Raw genomic sequence first — 22,834 nt, 5'->3', positions numbered from 1 at the left:
TACTACAATGAGAGAAATTGGTCACTTTGAAGATGCTCTCCATTCCTTTGAGATATCAAATGTGCTAAAGTCAAATGCAGATCACATTGACTTATTTGTTTTTAAACTACAATCACTGCTACTACTTTGAGGAACTGATTGCTGGATTCTAACTTCCTGAATCATAAATAAACAAATCAGCAGAGCCAACATTTTAGAAATATCTTCTGATTGTTAATATTAAAATTATTGTTCAAAAATTCAATAAACATTGAAATGATACAACAGTTTTATTATAAGAATCATCTGTATTTTATTTCTATTTTTACAGAGTAATGATTAAAGCCTGATTTGTTTGTGTATAGTAGGGATAGTTGATCTGTCAAAGAACAGTGTGGTGTCAGAATGGTCATCTGAAAAAATAGTCATGTGTCTTTTCCACAGTAACTAGAAAATATTCTTCTGTTTGATCAGCAAATGTGATAAAACCTGAGAATGTTACATACATTAACATAATAGGTGCCACCTTATAATTAAGTCTTGTTTGGGAAATGGTCTTTTTAAAAAGTAATTGGAGGTACAAATTGTCCAAGTAATAAACAAAAGGGCATTCTATTTAACAACAAGTTAAACAAATGTATCAAATGATTACAATTTGATAACTTTCAGAAAAGCTGCTAATCAGGCTCAATGACGCACTGTTCAACAATTTCCCGTAAGTTGGGGTTCTCCATTGCAGCTGCTACTCTCTCTTTGTCATTGATTTGTTTATTTACTGTTAAAAAAAAAAAAAACAAAGAATAAAGTTAACAGATAATAACCTCAACAAGCTTAGGCAATCAACATTGTTTATACTCGGGCAATCAGAAATCTTAACTATCTGGACATTTATAATTTAAATGTTGACTTCAGTTTTTACTACATCATGCAATTGCTATAGAAGCCTTCTTGGTGGGGTAGTCTAAGTAGAATTACTCCTTTTCTTTTTTTTGTTTTAGACAACCAATTCACAGGTATTTATTAAACACCTACTATGTGCCAGATACTTGACGAGATCTGCCATTCCAGCAGGTACGTGATTTCATTGGTTCAGGAATTTAATCAATAGTTTTCCTATCATTGATCGGATTTCATGGATTTGTGGTAAAAGTGAAACAAAATGTAAGAGCAGCTAGATGGTGCAGTGGATAGCACACCATCCCTTAAGTAAGGAGGACTCGAGTGCAAAACTGCCCTCCTAGCTCTGTGACCCTGGGCAAGTCACTAACCCTAACTACCTCAGCAAAAAAAAAAAAAAAAAAAAAAAAAAAAAAAAAAAAAAAAAAAAAATCCAGCAACAAACCAAAGTATAACCAACCCATCCAGCTAAATGATTATCATACACACTGTAGCCCCAAAGTCAGACTAAGTGAAAAGAACAATGTACAGCAGACCTGGATTCAAATACTGGCTCTAACATATTGGCTGTGAAGACCACTGAAAAATCATTTAATCTTAACCTTTTGAAGTCTAGTCCTTTCTTTTTTGAAAAATGGAGATATAACTGGCTCTCTTTATTCCATAAGGCCATTGTAAAGAAAATGATTGCAAACCTTAAAATTATATGAATACAAGTGGTTATTCTCGCTATCACAAATATGGTATTTAAAAAAAAGGTACATTCCAGTTTATTCTGGGCCTGAGTCACATGGATTCACTTCACTACTGTACTGTTATCAGATCTGTTATAAGATTAAATTAAAAAAACAAAAAACACATAACAGCCTGAATGGACAATGGAAAAACCTGAATTCTAACAAGGCCCCTTAGTTTCTCTAATAAAGGGAAAGGAACCATTTCATCTGGCATTGGTGCCTCCCAATTTACTATGTCATTATTGAATTTATAGGTTTCATACCAATCCTCTTTTTTTTTTTTTTTGGAAGGAATTGGGGTTAAGTGATTTGCCAGGATCGTACAACTAGGAATCATGAAGTGTCTGAGGTTGGATTTGAACACAGGTCCTCCTGAATCAGGGTCAGTGTTCTATTCACTGTACCATCTAGTTCTATTCACTGTAAGTTTCATACTGATGCTGTGAGAAAATTGAAATTCAGAGATACTAAGTGATTTTTTCAGAGTCTCACAATATATGATAGACCTCCTACTCATTAACTCCAGGACCTTCAATTCAGCTTCTCTTTCCATTCATGTCACCTACCTCTTATTTGCTACAGAACTACCCAAAATTCAATTCAATCTGAGACCAGACTAAAGTCAGTCTCTAAGTTATCATGGATAAAATCCCAATTCCACAAGTTTCTCCATCAGTGAAAAAGTAACTACTATATGCCTCTTTATTTCATGCATATAACTATCCAGTAAATATTTGCTAGTTAACTGTATGATTCAAAAGACTAAAATGTCTATTTTCATAATGTTTTATTTGTTCACTTACTATCTTCTTCTGTGGAATGGGTTCCTTCAGAAATGTAGATTTCCAACTAGAAATTTAAAAAAAAAACAACACAAATATTAAAACATTTAGAGACAATTTGGCAAGGTAGGGCAAGTGATGAACTAAGAATCTGGGGATTTGAATTCTATTTATGCCAATTAAGAATTATGCAATATTGGATTGCTTGTTGTCTGGGGAGGGGGGAAGGGAAGAGGATAGGGAGAAAAATTTGGAAAACACAGTTTTGCAGGGGTGAATGTTGAAAACTATCTTTGCATATATTTTGAAAATAAAAGGCTATTATTTAAATAAAAGAATTATGTAGTTTAAGGCTAAACTCAAATTTTTAGTACAATTCTTTTCTGGAAATTAATTTTTTTAAAAAAGCCAGATTTCACATAGCAATCAAGAATAATTCATTAAAATAATACAAATTCTTTGGCAAATCACAAGACAACTGAACATGATAAACAAAAGGAATTTCTAACATGCAGAAAATCTGAGAATCTATTATTTACTTCTTGGTAAAGAATAAAAGTGATTATATAAATACATGCTTTTTACCTAAGAGAGAATTATATCACCAAAGAATATTAGTGTTGGAGAGGACCCACAGGGAATGAATCTCTGGCTCAAACTTCTCTTTTTATAAGGCTATAAGCATCTAAATGCCTTTATTGATATAACACTTGCCTTATCTCATTTTTGAGCATCGTGCACCAGATGCACAATCACTGCCCTACATGACTGATAAAAGTTCAAACTCCACCAGCTCACAAGTCACTCACATGACTGCACAACACGAGCTCTTCCTCCTCAGTTATATAGAAGTAAACAAGACCTGAAAACCTGGATGCCATTTAGAATGGTTGGTCAAAAAAGTTCTTCCTTACCTTATGTTTGAAAGGTAAACACCTCTGAAGTTTTACTCGTAAGCAAAGCCCTGCAAAAAAAGGAAATGGCCGTAGTAAATTGTACTGACAGTCTTTTAACAAAGCAGCTAGTGATGACTTTGTGACATCAATTATTGTTACATGTCCCACTATCCTTATGTGACGGGGGCTGTCCCTTGAAGGACTAAAAGGAGACATGCTGTGTGGGAGCCATTGGTAGTGACTAATCCCAAACTGCTTGATAAATTGAGTACATAAAAGTTAGAGACAAACAAGTACAGTTTCCATGTGCTATAGAAAATAACAAGAATCTGTGAAAGCTGGTGTTCCTTGTAGCTACAGAGGACAAATCCAGAATTAATGCCTTCTCTACTGGATGTTCTTAGGGCAAATGTTTAAAAATAAAATCTAACATTTATCTAATAAATCTAATAAAATTTTCTAAATCACATAAGGTTACGCAATGAAACAACTAATTTTTAAAAAATTTTTTTTATTATCTAACTTTTTTTAATTAACTAAACTGTTCAAATCATGAATGGAGATGTTCACATTGCAGAAATTTAAAGTAGATGACATGTATACAGTAACATGTATATAAACTGTGGGTGAAAAGGTCTCACATATTAGGTATCTGGATAGCACAGCTGATAAACCACTGAATTTCTAGTCAGGAAAAGCCGAGTTCAAATCTGCTCTCAGACACTTAGTAGCAGTGTGACCCTAAGCAAATCACTTAAGCTCTGTCAATTTCAGGTTCATCATCTGTGAAAAAGGGTAATCATAACCACTATTGCCTAGGATTGCTGTGGTGATCAAATGAGATAAAGCACATTATAAACTTTAAGGTGTTACATAAATGTGAGATTATTATACTAGCAAAGATGACTTGTAAATGAAAAGGAATGTCAAGGATACCATCACAGGATGGGTGACTAGAAAAGGAAGTGGATGAGGCATTTGTGAGAATGAGAGTATGGATCAGAAGTGGGCAGTATAGAGTATTTGTGAAATATTAAAAGAGCCAGAAAAAAAGCCTCCAGGGCATTGAGAAGATCCTTTATGGAGGATTTGTTTTTTTTTAATTCTTAAATAAGAATCACACAAGATGAGAAGGTGCAAAAGAGTGGTACCTAGAGTGCTCACAATGAAGAGATCATGGATCCAACAAAAAGGATCAACAATAATATAACATCAGTTTCCCTTTCCCAGTCTTGTTTCTCATACATTCTTGTACTTAACAGGTGGTAGTGTCGGGATATTGTTAACCTGCTAAGAAAATTTTCAGGATTCAAACAAGCATGATAAATCCATACTCTCCTAATTCTAGTCCTGCTACTTTATAGCATCATGAAATCGATGTATATATGGTTTAATTACCATTAACTATGCTACCAGAATCATTTAAAACGAAATGGGGAAATGAGAAAGATGAGAGCAGAAACCAACTTGCCAGGGAAATATTACTTTACGGAGGATATACATGATTAGTCTTTTAAAGAATGTCTACACAAGCTATTCCTTTTCTATGTGCCCTTTCCCAAATTAGTTATCCTCAGATGACATATTTTGATCATAAGTAGCACCTGATTTCAACTATAGTATTTTTTTGTACAGAATATGATGAAGTTATCTTTCAATCCAAATGAATCTTTCCCTGTCTTTAACAGTTCCAAATCAATCCTGCTCTGGTGATGTCTCCTTGGATAGCTCCCTCTCTCAAATTATTCATTAGAGTGATTACAGGAAGGCATTAACATCTACTTCCAAGTCCAACGGTCCAATCTAGAACATCAGCCATATAAAGAAAATATTCCTAGCATCAAATTTCACCAGTAACCATATTACCTCACACTAAGACCCTTGAAATACGTTCAAGGACTTTACAAATATAGTCAGGATTTAAAGGCATGTTGAAAGTGCCAACAAAAGTAACTGCACTGCTCTTTGCCTAAGAAGTGTAAGAAGCCAAAATAGCATCTCCTTCCCAATGGTTGGTGTATATGCGACTTTATCCAAGCTATGATTTAGTGGCCTGTACAAAGGTTTCTGAAGGTTCTGACTATTCCCTTTCTCCCTTCTCCTTCCTCAGTTTCACTTCCTGCTGAAGAATTCTGATATAAATGATGATGAGAAGGAAAAGTGAAAGGACAGTCAAGAAACTATAACTATAGAGGGAACAAGAATAAAATATCAATTTGGAAAGTGCTTGTATAGACTATGTGGACATACCAAAATTGGACCCAAAGGCACCTGTGGTCCACTCAACTATCTCACAACCTGCAACATGGCCTGCAGCGGAGATCACTCACCTGGGTCAGTTTGTATTTGAAACAGTATATGTGATCACCTAGCCATCCATACAATTCAGACTGACCACTTCTAATGTCCTGACATGTACTCATACATCTGGATAAATCAGGGAGGCTCCTGGTTACACCCCAACCGAGGCAACAGCTTTTCCAAATTGAAGACTGACCATGGATACTACGCAAAATTTAACATTTAGAGTTGAAAAAGCCTTCTGAGATCATGTGGTTTAACTTCATCTTATAAAAGGGAAAACTAAGACCCAGAAAGGCTAAGTGACTTAGGAACAGAGAAACATTTAGAACTCAAAGGGATCTTTGAGATCCCTCCAAGTGTACATAGAAAAGTGCAGCCCAGAGAAGGGAAGAGAGGTGCCCAAAGGCTACTAAGCTGCAGCGAGACCACAGAAGTGACCCTTGGATCTCAGCGCTCCTTGCCCTGTCTAGCCCCATGGGGTTCAGAACTTTATTACTGATCCCTCCCCCATGAGCCCCAGTGACCCCCTCCATGCTAGAGACTTCCCAGGGTGGTCTTATGATCTTACACCCCACCAATCTCCATTCACTTCTACACTGTGCAGTTTTCTCATCACATTGGCTCCCTTTCTTATTTAAGCACTTACATAACTAATACCAGAGACTGTTAGATAACAAGGGAAACACTGGTGAACAGCTGGCTGATGCAGAGCTCAAAATTTCTTTCTTCTTTCTCTGCTTCACATTCTAAGAACCTTACAAATGAAACGAGGTGATAGACTCAAGCTGCAGAAAGATAAACATTTCTGAACCCAGTCAATGTGAGAATTTGTTTTGCTTAACTATGCATTTTTTTTTTTTTTTAAACAAAGGTTTTGTCAGGAGAGAGGGTAGGGTGGGACAGTGAGAAGAAAGAGAGGAGAGCTAGAGATAGGACTGTCAAAATCAGAAAGAAAAAGGAAAAAAGGGTTATGAAAACATGTTTTTTAATGCTTTAGAAGAGAACAGAAGGAAAGCCAAGAGAAACCACAAGCAAGACAATATTTTAAATAACACATAGAATTTATTATGTAATTTTTTAAAAAGGAAGTTGTACATAATAGAGATGAGCAATTTCATTATTGCCCTCACTCCCACTATTACTATTTATATACAAATGCCCATTTTAGTTACTACTTGTTAAGTTCATAATAAAAAACTTTTTTTTAAACTACAGAACATTCTATAGAATAATAAGCAAGAATGCTCTAGAGAGTTGTTGATTTTGAACAGCTAAATATAACACCAGTGCAACTAAATCTGTTTAATTTTCTGTTCAAATTCTATTTAAAGTGTACAGTAGTAATTAAGCTTAATTCTTTAAAGCTTCAGTGGCAGTTTATAAATATGACAGGTGCCAAGGGCTTTCACTAAGGAATACCAGCAAGTCAGGGTTGATAAGTAACAATCTACATTGTATGCCAAGTTAAGATATAAACAAGGGGGAGGGAAAAGCCAAGAATCTGACCCTTGGATCTAGGAGCACAAGCTCTGACAAATCCCACCAACCCTAAAAGGCTAAAGGTGGGCCTGGAGATGTTTTGTAAGTCTGCTATCCAATGACCAGTCTTGCTAAAGGATGAAGAGAGTTGGTCATTACCAAAAAAAGAAGACTACCCCAGGTGATAAGTTGTTTGGGTTTTTTTTTTTTTTTTAGTTGCAGAAACATCCAAAAGAGGTTTTTTAGAAGTCTGCTTCCAAAGAAATCCTATTAAGGTATGAAGAGGCTGTATTTTGTGTAAACAAAAGGAAACATTTACAACAATGGAAATTAAAGACTCTTGAAGTTAGAGAGCATCTTAAAAAGGGTGAGAAAGAAAAAGCAAAAGCCTAGAAGCATCCCCTAGCCTTGATAAGAAAAAAGCATTTCTGGGATAGAGGAAAAGAAAGCAAGAGAGGCATAAATAAGGACATAAGTAAAATAAAAAATATTTTTATGGAGAAATTTCCTTAGAAAGAAACGAACCATGTAAGAGTCTAATTCTTCCTTATTCCTGCAAACTATGCCTCTTTTAATGGCACCCAAGATTGAATTAGCTTTTGTTTTGTTTTGAAAGGAAACAAGTTTAGTCTTGCTATCTTTAGTCTGATTATTACCTCTATTTTTCAATATATTCTTTCCATCTCCTCTCTTAAAATAAAGACAAAAAAAAAAAAAAAAGAAAAAAGAAAAGAAAAAACACAATTCATTTGGTTCTGCTCACTTTACTCTGAATCACTCCATAGACATCTTCTTATGATTCTCTATATTTGTGATTACCTATATTCTCCAAAGTCATCATTTCTTGGAGACCAGTAATATCCCATTACATTCACATCCTGAAATCAATGGTTATCATTATCCTTTCTGGCTGCCACATTATACACTATACACTGAGCTTCCCCCAACTCAGATCCTTGACAGAAAAGTTGCCATTAAAACATACTATTGACATCTCTACTTGGACTCCAACCAAAAAAAAAAAAGCCACAGGATTCGTTTCAGTCTAGATTTCAGACCAGATTTTCTAGTCCATCAAGATTTTTAAAGATACTGACTTTGTCAGAGGGTTGGCCACACCTCCCAGCTTCGTGTTCTTTGCCCACCATCTATACCTTTAGCCAAGACATTAACATGTTAAACTGTAGGGGTCCGAGACGCCTGTCAGGATGATATTGAAGCAGTTAAAACCATAATGAACTGAGCCATTCTCTATTCATCTAATTGTACAATTACCTCTACATCTCTTCAACTTTTCCACAAGAATAACATAAGATGTATTATGAGAAGCTTTATAAATAATTTCTCCAGCATTACACCTACAAGTTCAGTAAGCCTATCAAAAAAAGGAAATAAGATCAGGTTTTCATGACGTCTTCTTGATGAAGTCTTTATAATCATAGTTTCTTTATCTTGATATTCACATCCTTTTAATGATTTGTTAGAATTTTCCTAGGAATTGAAATCCAGGTCACTGGCTTTTATCCTATAAATACTGTTGTCTTTCCTTTTCCTTTTTTTTTTTTTGAAAATCAAATTATTAAATGTTATTTACCTCCTGAGAGAGCTAATGAACTCTGAGTGCAGATTTTTTTAAACTTTCTTTTTTTTTAAGGCTTGTGTGTGTTTCTTTGCAAAAAAAGCTAATATGGAAATGCTACATATGACTTCACATGTAAATTTGATATCATATTCTTTGACTTCTCAAGGGATAAGAAGGGAGAGAATATAGAACTAAACATTTTAAAATGAATATTAAAAATGTTTTACATGTAATTGGAAAATATTTAACAAAATAAAAATATTTTTTAAAAAAGAAACTCAAGCTATTTGCTCTTTTCATGTTGTGATATCTTTCCCATTTTCCATCACCTTCCAAAAATTACTGTCAATGATTCAGCTATTATACCTACTAGTTCTTTCAGGGACATGTAACTTGAATTTATCAAAGGTAATTAGATGTTTTATTGCTATTTCCTTAATTATCTTGGGTGTTAACTCCCTATTAACTATCTTTGTTCTATTATTTCAAGTCAAAGATCTTTGTTTTTGGCAGAAAACTGAAATGGAAATAAGAAATGACCAGCGTGGTCATCTCTGTTGTTGATTTTCATTATCCCATTTATCTTCCAAGCAGAAGTCTTATCCTCTTTCTCTCCAAATAGCTGTTAAAAAATATTTTTTTGTTGTCCTTATGTTTCCTTGGCAGCCTCTCAACTCATTCTGTGCTTTAGCACTCCCGAGACTATTTTTGCAGGATTTTGCTATGCTTACTTATATTAACCCTGTTAACTGCCTTTGCATCCACCTTCTGTACATCTTAAAAATACAATTTGGTTAGTGGCTTCCTTGTACATAACATATCTTAAAAAAAAAATTTTGTTTTTCCCTTCACAATGGAACTGCTTCCCCTTTTGTCTTCAGAATTTCATTCTCAAGAGTTTTATCTCATCTGGACTAACTTCCTTTGTAGAATTTATTTCATGGGATCCTGTCTATCCCTTCTATGAACTTTCTGAAATCTACTTGCCTAAAATTTCTGATCATGGGATCACAAATTTAGAATCATAAAGAACCATAAAATTCTGATCATAAAGATGATCAGAAATCATCTAGCCCAACCAGTTAATAAGTAGCTTGAATGATCTCATACCCAGGTTTTATAACTTCAAATACAATATTTGTAACACTATACCAGGATCTCTCAATACTGTTACAAAGATGATTCCTAAATCAAAATACCTTTAGCACAAGATAAAGGACAAGTGCCAATCAAGAGAAGCTTTTGATTCAAAGTAAAGTTGGAGATTAAAAGGAGCCTAAAACTGCATTTATTAATTTGGTAACAGGTATAAAAGAAAATAGCTAGGAATAACCATTAAACAAACAATGGAGAAAAACTCTGAATTGAGTCTTAGATTGTGGCTAATTTAAAAGTTTGTTTGGAAAATATGCACTATGACATTTATTTACATTTAATTGCATTAATCAAAACATTTATTTTTAATACAAAACACAGAAATCCATAGTTATAAATCTGTGGCAGCTCAAATGGGCACCACCTGAGTTTTGGGAAAAGTAAATTCTTTACAATTATTTGGGACTAGTTAGCAGGATACCTAAAGTATATGGGCAACTAGTTATCTGAAAAATAAATGAACCCTTGGAAGCTAAATCTGCAAAATTAAAATTATGAACGACAGTTCTGACATAATGTATGACAGAAAAACTATTTGAACATCAGCTCAGAAGAGATGTTATATTATCATAAAACTTGTTACACAATCCCATTAATAACTAACCTTAAATAAGGAAATATAGCCTTGAGATAAGAAAACATACCACAATAACACAATCTGTCTTCTCATTTCTGTCCACAACTACTCTATGAAATGTAACTCTTCACTGATAAGAGTTTACATAGTGAGAGATGGCAAGAAGGGACAGTGGTAGCAATAGTGGTAGGCTCTAGAAGAGAAAAAGACATTTTTGTCTCCACTCCAACATTCAGAACTAAGAAGGGTAGACGACTCATCTTTATTTATAGGTCACTAGGTCCCCTGAGTCCAGGATGGCAGGAGGGGTATTAACAAGGCTGTTCTGCTGCTTTAATGGACTGAGAAGGATCATAAGCTTACCAATAAGGGTGGCCAGCGAGCAATGAGGTACTGTGGGGGTGAACCTGATAATAACCAGATAATCTTCTTCATGTATCTCCTTAACTTCCACACAACTTTCTGTTACCACTTCCAGTTCTTCTAAAGTATTGGGCTTCTCTGGGTCCCGGATGGTTCGAATTAGATCTGAAAAATGTACCAAAGAAAGCATATCATATACTGACAAAAATGCTCTAAACCAAGTAACAGCTTTTTAGTTTCTGTACTGGCTTCTTCCCTGCTCTCTTAAGCAACAAATGTAATAACTAACCAGGTTTCTGGCATGCACTTTCACTGCTAATTAATTTTTAGAAATATATATATATTGCTGTTGTTGCTAAAAGTCACATTGTTTTCTTGGGCCAAGAAATTGCGCCAAGTTTTTGGTCCTTAAATTTCAGAAGGGCTTTCATCTTTAAGCTAAAAATGAAAAAAATACACAGATAAGCGAAGTGTGGTTATTGCCGAGTTGTCTCGGTTTACAAAGGTACTTGACAAAGGAGCAGTTTGCCATTTCTTTCTCCAGCTCATTTTACAAAGGAGACCAACAGAGTTAAGTGACTTGCCCAGGAATGAGGCTGGATTTGAACTCATGAACTCAGTCTTTCTGACTCCAGGCCCAGCGCTCTATCTATTTTACTAGTAACTGCTCAAGAGGAAATATGTGATGCTAAGGGTGACCAGATAATTCAAATTTAAAGGAAAGATCACTTGTATCTGATGAAAAATTAAGATTTGCTACTTAGATGTAGAATTCATGGGGATCACAGATTTAGAGCTAGAAAAGACCTCTCAAAAATTATATAGTTCAGGATCTTCATGTTATAACTGAAGATAACAAAGCTCAGAGAAAAATATAGCTTGTCTATAGTCAAATAAAAAGTGGCAGGGCTGGAATTCAAAAACAGGACCTCTGACCCCCAATCCAGTGTTCTACTGAAACATGATTTTTATTACACATAACACTGTTGCCAACTGCATAATCAAGGAAAGAAGTTATGAAGTTCTCCATGTAATAAACAAGTGTGTCAAGGAAATCTTCCTTGAGAGCTCTCTTCTTTGTAAAAATGACTAAGAACTTTGGTCCAGGATCTGTAATAGACAATTTTACTTTGTCCTAGGAAAAGTGTTATATGGTATGCTTTCTTTTCCTGCCAATGCCAACAAAACTAATCAAAAAATACTGGGCACCTAGTCTAGGTCAGTTATCTTATTAGGTACTATGGATACAAGTACCCAGAATGAAATAATCTCTACTTGCAAGAAGCTCAACAGAGAACATAATACATACATAAATATAAAATGAATAAATACAAACATAAAGTAATTAAGGACAAGGTAGTTGGAGAGGGAAAGCACCAACAGTTGGGGGTGAATCAGGAAAGGTTTTGTGTAGAAGACAATGCTTGAGGTGTTTCTTAAAAGAAGAGAGGGACTTCATGAGTCAGAGGCAAGGAGGGAGTACATTGTGGAAGTTGGCCAATGCAAAGGCATGGGAGTTGGAGTGTTATATATGTATGAGGAAGAGTGGGAAGGTCATTGTAGGCAGATTACAGAGCATGGGAGGGAAACTAATGTCTGCTGAAGCTATAAAGATAGGTTTGGGCCAAGTTGTATAGGGTTTTAAAAGATAAGAGGAATCTATATTTTACCTTAGTGGCAACAGGTAAAAAGCATTAATTTTTTTCAAAGAATTTGGTAGAGAAAGGGAAGAGTGACTGGAAAACAGCTTGAGAGGATGGTAGAATCTCATAAAAGTTTTTTAAGGATATAGATTTGACTTGTGTTTGAAAGCAGTAAGGAAAGAACCAGGAATAGTCTGGAGAGATTAAAGATTTGAAAGACTATGATTGGGAGCAGCTAGTTGGTACAGCAGATAGAGCACTAGCCCAGAAGTCAGGAGGACCTGAGTTCAAATCTGCCTCAGACACTTAACACTTCCTAGCTGTGTGACCCTGGGCAAGTCGCTTAACCCCAACTGCCTCAGGGGGAAAAAAAAGAGACTTTAGATTGTTGAAGATAGCTTCAAATGCCTCTGCACAAATGTACCAAATTTATGGGCTACAAAGGTAAACTATAATTCATAAGGCAAGGAAATAAATTTTACCTTACTGAGACCTAGCAGAATATGGCTATAGAACAATCTACCTTATTCAAAAAAATCAAAGACATAAAAAGCTGGAGGGGAAGAACTATACAGGAAGAAGTATGCTTATGTGAGACAATTCAGAAACATGGTGGAAAGTTTTCAGGTTAAGATGAGAGAAGGGGGAAGGGAAGCATTATCATCATGAAAATATACCACCAGGACTCAAAGAGGGAAGAGAAGAAATTCAGGAAATAGACCATAAGTCAGATACAGGTAACTGACACAGTAGTGATGAGGGGCTTCATTTATTCAGACATTTGCTGAAGTTCATTCTCTGTCAAAAGTAAAATAGGTCCAGGGATATGATTCAGGAAGCTCCGTAAGGAATTTTTTGTTTTTAATCAATGTGAATCAGCTCCTGTTCCGCAACTTAAAAGTCTTAGAGAACTTAATATACATTCTTTACTTGTTTTAATGATAATTTCATTCTTCAGAAAAAAAGGGGACCCATTCTGAGAAATAAGGAGAAAGTGGTTGCTGAAGTGTCGATAGTAGGAACCTTGAGGGAAAATTACCACCTATGATAGAATTCATTATTGATGAGAAGAACTGTTGTTCAGTCACACAGACGCCTCATGATCCCATTTGGAGTTTTCTTGGAAAAATACTCGAGTAGTTTGTCATTTACTTCCCCAACTCATTTTGCAGATAAGGAAACTGAGGCAGATGGGGTTATGTGGTGTTGGAATACATAGGAGAGCTGCTGAAATACACAGGAGCCACCTAACAGTGGCTGCTTGGAAATCCAACCCAGAATGGATCTCCTCTTGTGAGAGGATGATACAAGGAGACTGAGAGGCAGTTGCTGTTCTCTGACCTCCTGATTGAGAGGCCGTTGTGTTGTCTGACCTCCCTCCTCTTTCCTCTGCCTCCATTTTATCTCATTCCCATTCCCTAGCACTTGTGTCAGCAAAAATTGCCTTGCAACTCCTTCAGATGTTTTGATCCACAGTTGTGGAGGCTCTTGGAGAATTGACCTGATAACAATTCCCTGTTTTTTGCTCCTCACAGCAAGGTCCGCACACTGAGGAATGCAAGCAGCACTATCACTTCTGGATGGTTGTGGCAGGTATTCATCGAGGCAAACTTTCCAATGGAGAAGAGGACTATAGTCAGAACAGGCATTTAAGTCTCTCATCAGTCTCCTGGCTGGGCCCTTTGAGGTGTTGGCCCATTTAGTTACCCCGACTAAAAAGTCTTACCGGGGCTCTTCTTCCTTAACTCTGGAAGGATCCTTCTCATGAACAGCTCTGGTTCTTCTTGTAATTCTTCTTATCTTCTACCTCATGTTCAGGCGCCGTATATTGGAATACACGGGAGCCACCTGACAGTGGTTGCTGGAGATCCAACCCAGAATGGATCTCCTCTTGTGAGAGGATGACACAAGGAGACTGAGAGGCAGTTGCTGTTCTCTGACATCCCTCCTCTTTCCTCTGCCTCCATTGTATCTCATCCCCAGTCCACAACACATGTGTCATTAAAGGCTGCCCTGCAACTCCTTCAGATGTTATGAGCCACAGTTGTGGAGGCTCTCGGAGAATTGACCTGTCCCTTAACAAAGTGGCCTGCCCAGCGTCACACAGCTCTGTATCTGAAGCCAGATCTGAACTCAGGAAGGTGAGTCTTCCTGACTCCAGGCACAGCACTGCGTATACTATGCAATCTAGCCGCCCAGAGGGGAAGAAAGCCAGTATACTGCCTGACGAATATATTACCTTTTAGCAAAGAAGATTTCAAAGGACTTAGAGGAAAGACAGCTAAAACTACCAGAGTAAAAACCTGCAGAAATCAATCCCTCAAAACCAGTAGCCCTCAAGAATGAAATTCTGAAGATACAAACAGAAATAACTCAAGAGAGAAAGAAAAGTTGAGATGTTTAGCAAGACCAACATACAAGGAAGTCAGCAACTAACTTGGGTCTTTAAAAAATAAGCATAGAACAGGAAAAGCAAGGAGAGGTAATGAAGGATAAGGACAAGTGTGCCACAAACAGTGCCAGAACAATGTCAGGAGCAATATGCTTCAGATTGAGTGGAGGGGGTGGAGAAATGGTTACTGATTGGCTGCTTTTATCCTTCCTTCTTCAAGAGGATGGAGATGACCTCACCCCATTAGAGTGAGTTACAGTCCATATGATCGTGACTGACAGACCAACATGAACTTAGAAGGCTCCACCACAGATCGAGCACAGTTCATGGGAACTCTTGGGGCAGATCCCCTAAATCTGCAGGGCCTATGTTTCTTCTGAGCATTTCGAGCACACCGTCTTCTGATGAGGGCACGACATGCTGGCCAGTCCTGTACCAGTGTTTCCCACATCTCTCAATCAATCCCAAAATTCTTAGGAGAGACTTAACTAGAGAAAAGGTGGATGCCCATCAACCATGGAAGGGCTGCACAATCTGACATGTTAGTGGAGGGGTGTATTACTGCACCAGAAGAATCAAAGAATATGAATAAGTCAGAGAAACCTGGGATGAGCTCTGATTGCTATTTTAGTACTGGTAACAATCATATTAGTTCATAGTGTGAAATCACTCATCCAATTGTTCCTTAGGATCTTTAGATCAGGTTCTAATAAAATGAACTAACACCCTATGCTTTACATGTACAGATGTATATACAAAGAGACACATGATTCATCACATCATTTCATCTAACTCTCTTCTTTTCCAGATGTGGGAACAACTACTAAAGAGATGAAGCAAACTTCAATTTAACAAGTATATGAGAAGCACTTACAATATGATAAGTAATGGCCTAGAGGCTGAAGATACAAAGACAAAAAGAAAATGAAATAGCTCCTGCCCTCAAGGAGCTTATAGTCTGCTAATAGGAAATGATGTGCATATAGGACAACATTATCTTTTGGAAGACTATAAGCATGGAAGGAAGTATGGCATAGTCAGAAAGAGTCAACGTGTTGATTCACTTTTCTTAAATATAATTATTTGTTATGACAGAACAGTGGGGAAGAATCAGTTAGAATCAAAAAATTTCTTAAGAGCTAAGGATAACCCAAAAAAAGTCTTTGAGACAATTTTGAGGAAATGGAAAAAAAATATGGGAAAGTTCAGGGTAAACAAGAGGATAAGTAAGTAGGGACCAATTGAGATGGAACTCCATAACTATCTAAGGACTGGAAAAAGACAAATGTCCTAATTTTCTAAAAAAGGGAAGAGAATGAAATATGCAAACCATAGGACAGTGAGCATGACTTTGCTTCCTGGCCAGATTCTAGAATGTATTATTAGAAGGTTAGTTTGTGAAGATTTAGAAAAGGAAACTTCAACCAACCTCATTTCCGTTTTTGACAGTCATCAGATTGGTAAATCAGAAGAATGGCAGCTTATGGATATAGACAGAATATACTTAGATTTTAGCAAGCATCTAATGCTGTCTTTGTGGACAAGATGTCTAGAGAGCTGCAAGTCAGAAGACAATACAATTAAGAGCATTTAAAATGAGTTGAAAAAATAAATCAAAAGAATAGTCATTAATGGATTGATGTCAGCTGATTTCAGATCCCATGCTCTATCCATTGGTATCTTGTTGACTCCAAACATGATTTGTATGTTTTCTCCTTCATGAGACGGTGAGCTCTTTCACAGTAGGGAGTGGTTAGGGCTTTTTTGCCTTTTGTTATATCCCCAAGACTTAACACATTTTTTGCCTTTTGTTATATCCCCAAGACTTAACACAGTGCTTACCCCACAGTAGGCACTTAATAAATGCTTGTGGATCTACTATCCTTCCACTTAATTGCTCTCAAATCTAGTCTTCATCCTTACCATAATCTCTAGGCCCTCTCCACTCTTCATCATTGTTTCCCAACATCTCTGCTTTAGCCTCAGTACCCTCCCTCACTGATCCTATGACCAAATCAGTATACACTATATTTATTCTTGATTCCCTTACTCGATCACAAATTTCACCTTACTAACACTCATCCCTGGTTTACTACCTTCCATTCCATCCCTTTTTACTATTCCTAATCAACTATTGCCCAATGCTGCTGGAGAACATTATACAACAATGCATCTGGGTTCATTACAATTTTGTTTTGTATGGACCTGGGATTTCATTACTGTAAGAAAGTCCCTAAGTATAAACCTCATTTGTCAACAGAGATCAATAGTTCACCTTACAGAGTTGCCTGAGATACTGAGAGATTGCAAACTAATCTCAACTGGGTGATCATTGCTGCATCATTCTTGAATAACTCTCCATCATACTCTCCACAGCAGGTGTTCCGAATCTTCTTCCTCCATCCCTTGGAGCTACGACTACTGCCTCTTCCTGTATTACAGAAATTTTCCTTCAGCTGCTGTGATACTGTTATAGCTTGATTTACCTTTTTTTTTTAATGATCCTTCTCAGGTTCTTTTGCCAAGTCTTCATCCATATCTCAATCCCTTCCTAGGGGTATTCCTCAAGATTCTATCTATCCTCTTTTTTTTTTTTTTCCTCTCTATAACCTTCCCTCTGGTGATTTCATCAGTTCACATGGGTTCAATTATCCTCTCCATAAAGATGACTTCAAAAATCTATGACCAAATCTTTCTCCCAAGTCTGGTTTTGCATCACTAATCCTCCTCCTACCAAAATGTTTCCAAAGGCATTTCAAATTCAAAATGTCCAGAAAAGAATCCCATCTTTCCTCAAAAAGTCCCTCCTCCATCCTTCCCCTTATTCAGGTTTAATACCTTGGAAACACTTACTCTTCTCTTAGCCTCTGGATCCAATCAAACTTTTTTGATTTAACCACCACAATTTCTCTAAAATTCATCTCCTCTTCACTCAAATAGCAGCTCCTCAAGCTAGCTATTTCTCCCTGGGACTATACAGATGACTCATAATCACCATCCTCTCTCCAATTTATCTTCTCCACGGCTGCCAAACTACAATGAATAAAACAAAAATTTTACCATGTAAATCCCCTACTTAAATAACTTCAGTGGCTCCCTAGTGCCTCTAGGACAAAGTCTTCAGTCTGGCATGTAAGGCACTTCACATTAAAATTCCCACCTACCTTTCCAAACTAATTCCATATCATTTGCTTCAATAAATGTTTAGTTTCAAACTGGCATCCCCCTTCTTCTCTGTACCTGACATTCCATCTTCTGTCTCAGTGCCTCAGGGTACTCTGTAGCTACATTCTAGCTGGAATGCTTCCCTTCCTCTCTTCCACCTTGAAGAATCTCTACTTCCCTTCTAAGATGTCATCTTCTATAGAAAAAGAAATTCAAAATCCTATCAGCTGCTAATTCTCTCCCTCCTGAAATCTCTTTAACTTATTTTTCTGTGTATATGTGGTATCCCTTCCAGTAAAATGTAATCTTTTTGAGGGCAGGATTTTCTTGTCTTTGTATTCCCAATGTCTAGCAGTGCCTTCCTTATAGCATGTGGTTATTAAGTATTTGTTGAATTGAAAATCACAAGTCAGAGGAATTTAGACTAGACAACATATTATATGAGAAAACATCTAGAAATTTTAATGGGCTGCAATTCTATCCAGTCTTCTAGCAGTCTCCCAAAAACTAATGCAATCAGGCTGCATTAACAAACCAATAACATGATAGTACTCTTCCAGTTTCTAAAGGCCTATCACTTGGAAGAGGGAAAAGATTTGTTCACTTAGCCCACAGGACAGGAACAGAAGCAATTAGTGGAAGACCAAATCCAAAGAATAGAACTTGGAGCAAGGGGATGTGGGGAATTGAATCAGGGAAAATCTCCTTACCATTAAAAATAGGATGGATTTTTATGTGATTGGTAGTATGTATTTTCATCTCAGTTTCAATACCGTCTAGGTGTATGACCTAGAGCAAGTCACTTAAGCTCAATATTTTCCCAGTAGAGGTCTTATTATTTTATCAACTAATTAATTATTATGTATTGGGTGCCTCCTATGTGTCCAAGAGTTTTGTGCTGAGGGAATACAATGAAGAGTTAGATATACTTCCTGCTTTCATGGAACTTACCATGTAATTGGAAAATAAGACAAACACATAGAAAATTAACAACTGAAGGCATGATATGCCCTAATATTAGATAAGTTAAATTAGAGTTTAAGGAAGGAGAGAGCACTTTATGTGATAAATTGATTTACAAAAGTATTCTGAAAGTGAAAAGCACTATTATTTTTAAGGGATTCCAAATTACAAAACAGTGGGGGGTTTGACTAGATGAATCTCTATTTTCTTACCTCCTCACCCCTTTCTAGGTCCCGTCTAGCTTAACATTTATGATCCTATAATTAGTCACTTTTCATTATATTTTTCCCAGATCCAAGAAAGCACCTGTTTTTCTATCCTGGTTTCCTCTGCCTGGTGTTGGGCATTAGGATAATTTGTTTAGACGACTCTGTTAAGATCATTTCTCAATGACAATCATCTAAAGCAGGAAATTAAATAAGTCCTACTCTCACATAAAGTTCTCTCTTGCCCTCAACTTCCAGTGGTGCTTTCCAGCATTCGAATCCTAGAATTTCCAATTCTTAGGTGAGATAAAACAATGTTATTTTTGCTGAAGATAAAAGAAACCTATTGGATTCACTCCTCTACTCCCAAAGGCTGTAACATCAAATCTCATCTAGATCACAGGTCCAGAGAAATTGACTTACTTGTTCAAAGTCATTCAAAATAAAGAACAAATCAGGATTTGGATTCCAAATCTGGGATTCTTCCTACTGGACTACACTGCCTCCTCACTTCAAGTCTTTTCTCTCACTTGCTAAAATAAGTTTCCTAAAGCACTAGTGTTGGGCCAGGTCACTGACTTAGAGCTGGAAGGGCCTACAGAAATGATTTAGTTCAGTCTCTTCACTTTGTAGGTGAAGAAATGGAAGCTCAGAGAGGTGAAGAACAAGCAATTACTAAGTGGCAAGAGCCAGGATTTAAACCCAGCTCATGACTCCATGACTCCTATGACCCACTGCACTCCAAAACCATTAAATCTCTCCTCTGTTCAAAAAGCTTAAATGGTTATGGTTTCCAGCACTCATATTCAAGCTCAGCTATCATTCTACCTTAAATCCCTCCCCTTTTTTGTCAACAAGGCCTACTTTTTGCTCAGAGGATTTGGCTTACACACTTTTTGAAAAGGCTGCTGTGAATGCCTGGAATGGAATTCTCACGGCTACCTTTTAGAAACCTTAACTTCCTTCAAGATACATTTCAGGTGCCACCTCCCTCAAAATTACCTACTAAAATGATGACTGAGTTACAGGTTACATCTCCCCTGCAGAATTTAGCTTGTTTGGGCAAAGACTTTTTATCATTTGTGACTTGGTACCCTTAAGCACATCTGACCATGTCATTCATTCACACACACACTCACTCACTCACTCAATAAATTCCCGGGGCTCCCTATCATCAGATAAGACCAAAAACAAAATGTTCTCCTTGGCATTCAAAGCCTCTCTCCACCTGGTTCTTCTCACCTAATCAGAGGCAGGGACTCTGACCTCGTGGCTGTCTCCACACACACTCCCTCCAGACTTGTCGCATTTTCACTGACTCTCTCTTGCCTTGGATTCTTTTCTTCCTACCTCCACCTTGTGCTTTCCTTCAAGTCCCAACTAAAAGTCCACTTTCCAAGAGAAGCTTCTAGCTAGCATCAATAGCACCTTCCCTCTGCCGATTATCTCAATGCATCCGGTCTCTATAACTTTTTATTTTATTTTTTTGGGCAGTCTTTCCCATTACAAAGTGAGCGTCTAGAAGGCAAAGAATCTTTTGCTTTTCTTCGTTTCCCTTGACGCTTAACTCAGTACACAGCAGGCCCTCAATAAATCTTATTGACTGAGAGTGCATTGCGCATAGTAGGAGCTTAAATGTGGTTTGAGTTCAACTGAATGCAAGAGAACGCACCTGACCACAAGAGACCCCCTCAGCTGTTGATTTTTTCTCTAAAGTGCAGTGGGGATCTTCGGTTCAATTTCATTAGAGTGTATGGCTAAAAGCTGAAGAGGGAACGGTGGATTAAGTGGCATATGGTGCTGAGGGTCTGTGGCTTGGGGACACGTTCTGCTCCCCTAAGCAAACAGGCAGAGCTGGGGGAAGGGATTTCCCGGTCCCTGCCCCCACCCCCGGGCTGGAAGACCCGGGCCCCGACCCCCCCCCTTCCTTTCTCTGTCCCCCCACCTCCTAAGTGTTCAATCCCGCCAAGCGCAGCCCGAGAGGAGGAGAGTTACCGTAAACCTCTAGCGCTTTCTCTTCCATGATCCGGGGCTGCCGGGCAGCTCCCCGCTCAGAGCGACCCGAGAGCCACAGGACTCTGCTCAGCGCCCAGGAAAGCAGCCCGGACACTTGTTCCATCCTCCCGCTCCGCCATCCCTGGCGTCGGTCCCACCCGAGCCACCGTCTTCCCACTAGCCCAGACGAGATATTTCAATTTCCTGGTCCCAGTGCGGTGAAGCGAGGAAGCCCAAGGGTCGTGAGGAGGGGAGTATGGAGGTTCGGGCGCGCTAAGGACATAGGGAACAGTTCTACAGGGGACTACAGATCCCAACATGCTTTTCTTCATTTCAGCGGGGACTCAGGGAGGGAGGGAAGTGGGAGAGGGAAGGTTCCCATCAGGAGCAAAGCGTGAGGGGGAAGCGCAAGGCTCTTCCGGAGACGTCGGCTGAAGCGGTGTATTCTGGGACTTGTAGTTTCCACCCTGAATAAATTCTAGCTTTTTTTCTATTCCTGTCATCAGCTCTCAAATTCCAGGATTTCAAGTGCCTACACACCATTATCAAAGGCCGAATGTACTGTAAAAAAGGATGTACGCTGCTCTCATTCTATTTCATGGATCCTAGGAATCTCACTTCCAAGCCAACAATAGGAGACAAGCATCCGTTGTGGAACTTCGAGGAAGCCAGCTGCTCCATCTCTGAGAGCCATTTCCGGGAATCTTTTTGCTCAGTTCCTGGCGGGGCCGGAAGTGGGTTTCCGTTGCTAGGCTAACTAAATCTTTTGGGAGCCAAGCTAGCCAACCGGAAAGAGGAAGATCTGAGGGCATCTCATTGTCTTTGTCCTCCTTTAGTCTCTGGATCTCTGCCACAGTACTAAGTGGGTCCCTTACTATTTCCTTGAGCGTCCTCATCTGATCATCAGGATTGCAAAAAGAAACAAAATACCCTTCCTACCCCTAGCCCCTGAGACCTAACATTTTAACTTATGTAGTCTCAATAGCTATTTTAACCATTGTTAGGGTGCGCTAGAAGATTTTGCAATTGGGAACATATGCAACATTTCAAAAATTCATTTCAGTAAAAATTTGTCAAGATGCTGGGGAGACAAAAACCAAAATGAAAACAGTCCCTGCCCTCAAGAATGTGACATTTTCCTGGATTTTTCCCCTATGAGGTTGCAACTCTCCTGTTATTTTTGCTTCTTTAATTACAAGGCAAACTGGAGTTATGTATCAAATTCTACTAGATTTCCCATCTTGGTGCTGGAATCTGTTTCTTAATTTTGCTTATTTTGGTCACAAGTAGATTATGCAAAGAGGATACTGGAGTATCTTTAACATGGGGAATGCAAAGAATAGATTAAGTGTAATAAAATTACAAATTACAATAAAATTAAAAATAAATAACTTTACTCCCAATTCATGGTATTCCAATTACACTTGAAAAAAATGTTTGAAGATATATTTCATTATGAAGCTATGTTTTTAAGCAGAAATGAGATGATGATTATTAATTTGATAGAGAACCATTAAATACATATTAAAAATCTACTTTATGCTGCACTTTAAAGTGGCACTTTAAAAAAAGTAGAATAATAATCAACGGACTGACTTTTTCTGGATTCAAATCCTGCCTTTAACACATACTAGTTTTATGATTCCGGAAAGTTACTGCTCTACATAACTTGCTAAGACTAAGTTGTAGAGAAGGTATAGACCTGTTTCAGTAGCTTTT

The 22,834-nt window shown here is 37.6% G+C and overlaps 1 protein-coding gene across 1 annotated transcript; it reads right to left on the bottom strand.

The window, feature by feature from the left end:
- Positions 1 to 250: 250 nt before the first annotated feature.
- On the bottom strand, positions 251 to 21,517 carry CIAO2A (cytosolic iron-sulfur assembly component 2A). The gene is made up of 5 exons (XM_051980888.1): positions 21,116 to 21,517; positions 10,752 to 10,916; positions 3,310 to 3,359; positions 2,417 to 2,462; positions 251 to 754 (listed from the first exon to the last, which is right to left on the bottom strand). Exons 1-5 carry the CDS (start codon positions 21,237 to 21,239, stop codon positions 657 to 659), a joined length of 483 nt encoding a protein of 160 aa, XP_051836848.1. The 5' UTR covers positions 21,240 to 21,517; the 3' UTR covers positions 251 to 656.
- Between the last annotated feature and the right edge of the window lie 1,317 nt (positions 21,518 to 22,834).

Source organism: Antechinus flavipes, chromosome 2, assembly GCF_016432865.1.
Source record: "Antechinus flavipes isolate AdamAnt ecotype Samford, QLD, Australia chromosome 2, AdamAnt_v2, whole genome shotgun sequence".
Lineage (NCBI taxonomy): Eukaryota > Metazoa > Chordata > Mammalia > Dasyuromorphia > Dasyuridae > Antechinus > Antechinus flavipes.
Note: the sequence above shows the minus strand (reverse complement) of the source record. Positions and strands in the feature narration are given on the sequence as shown.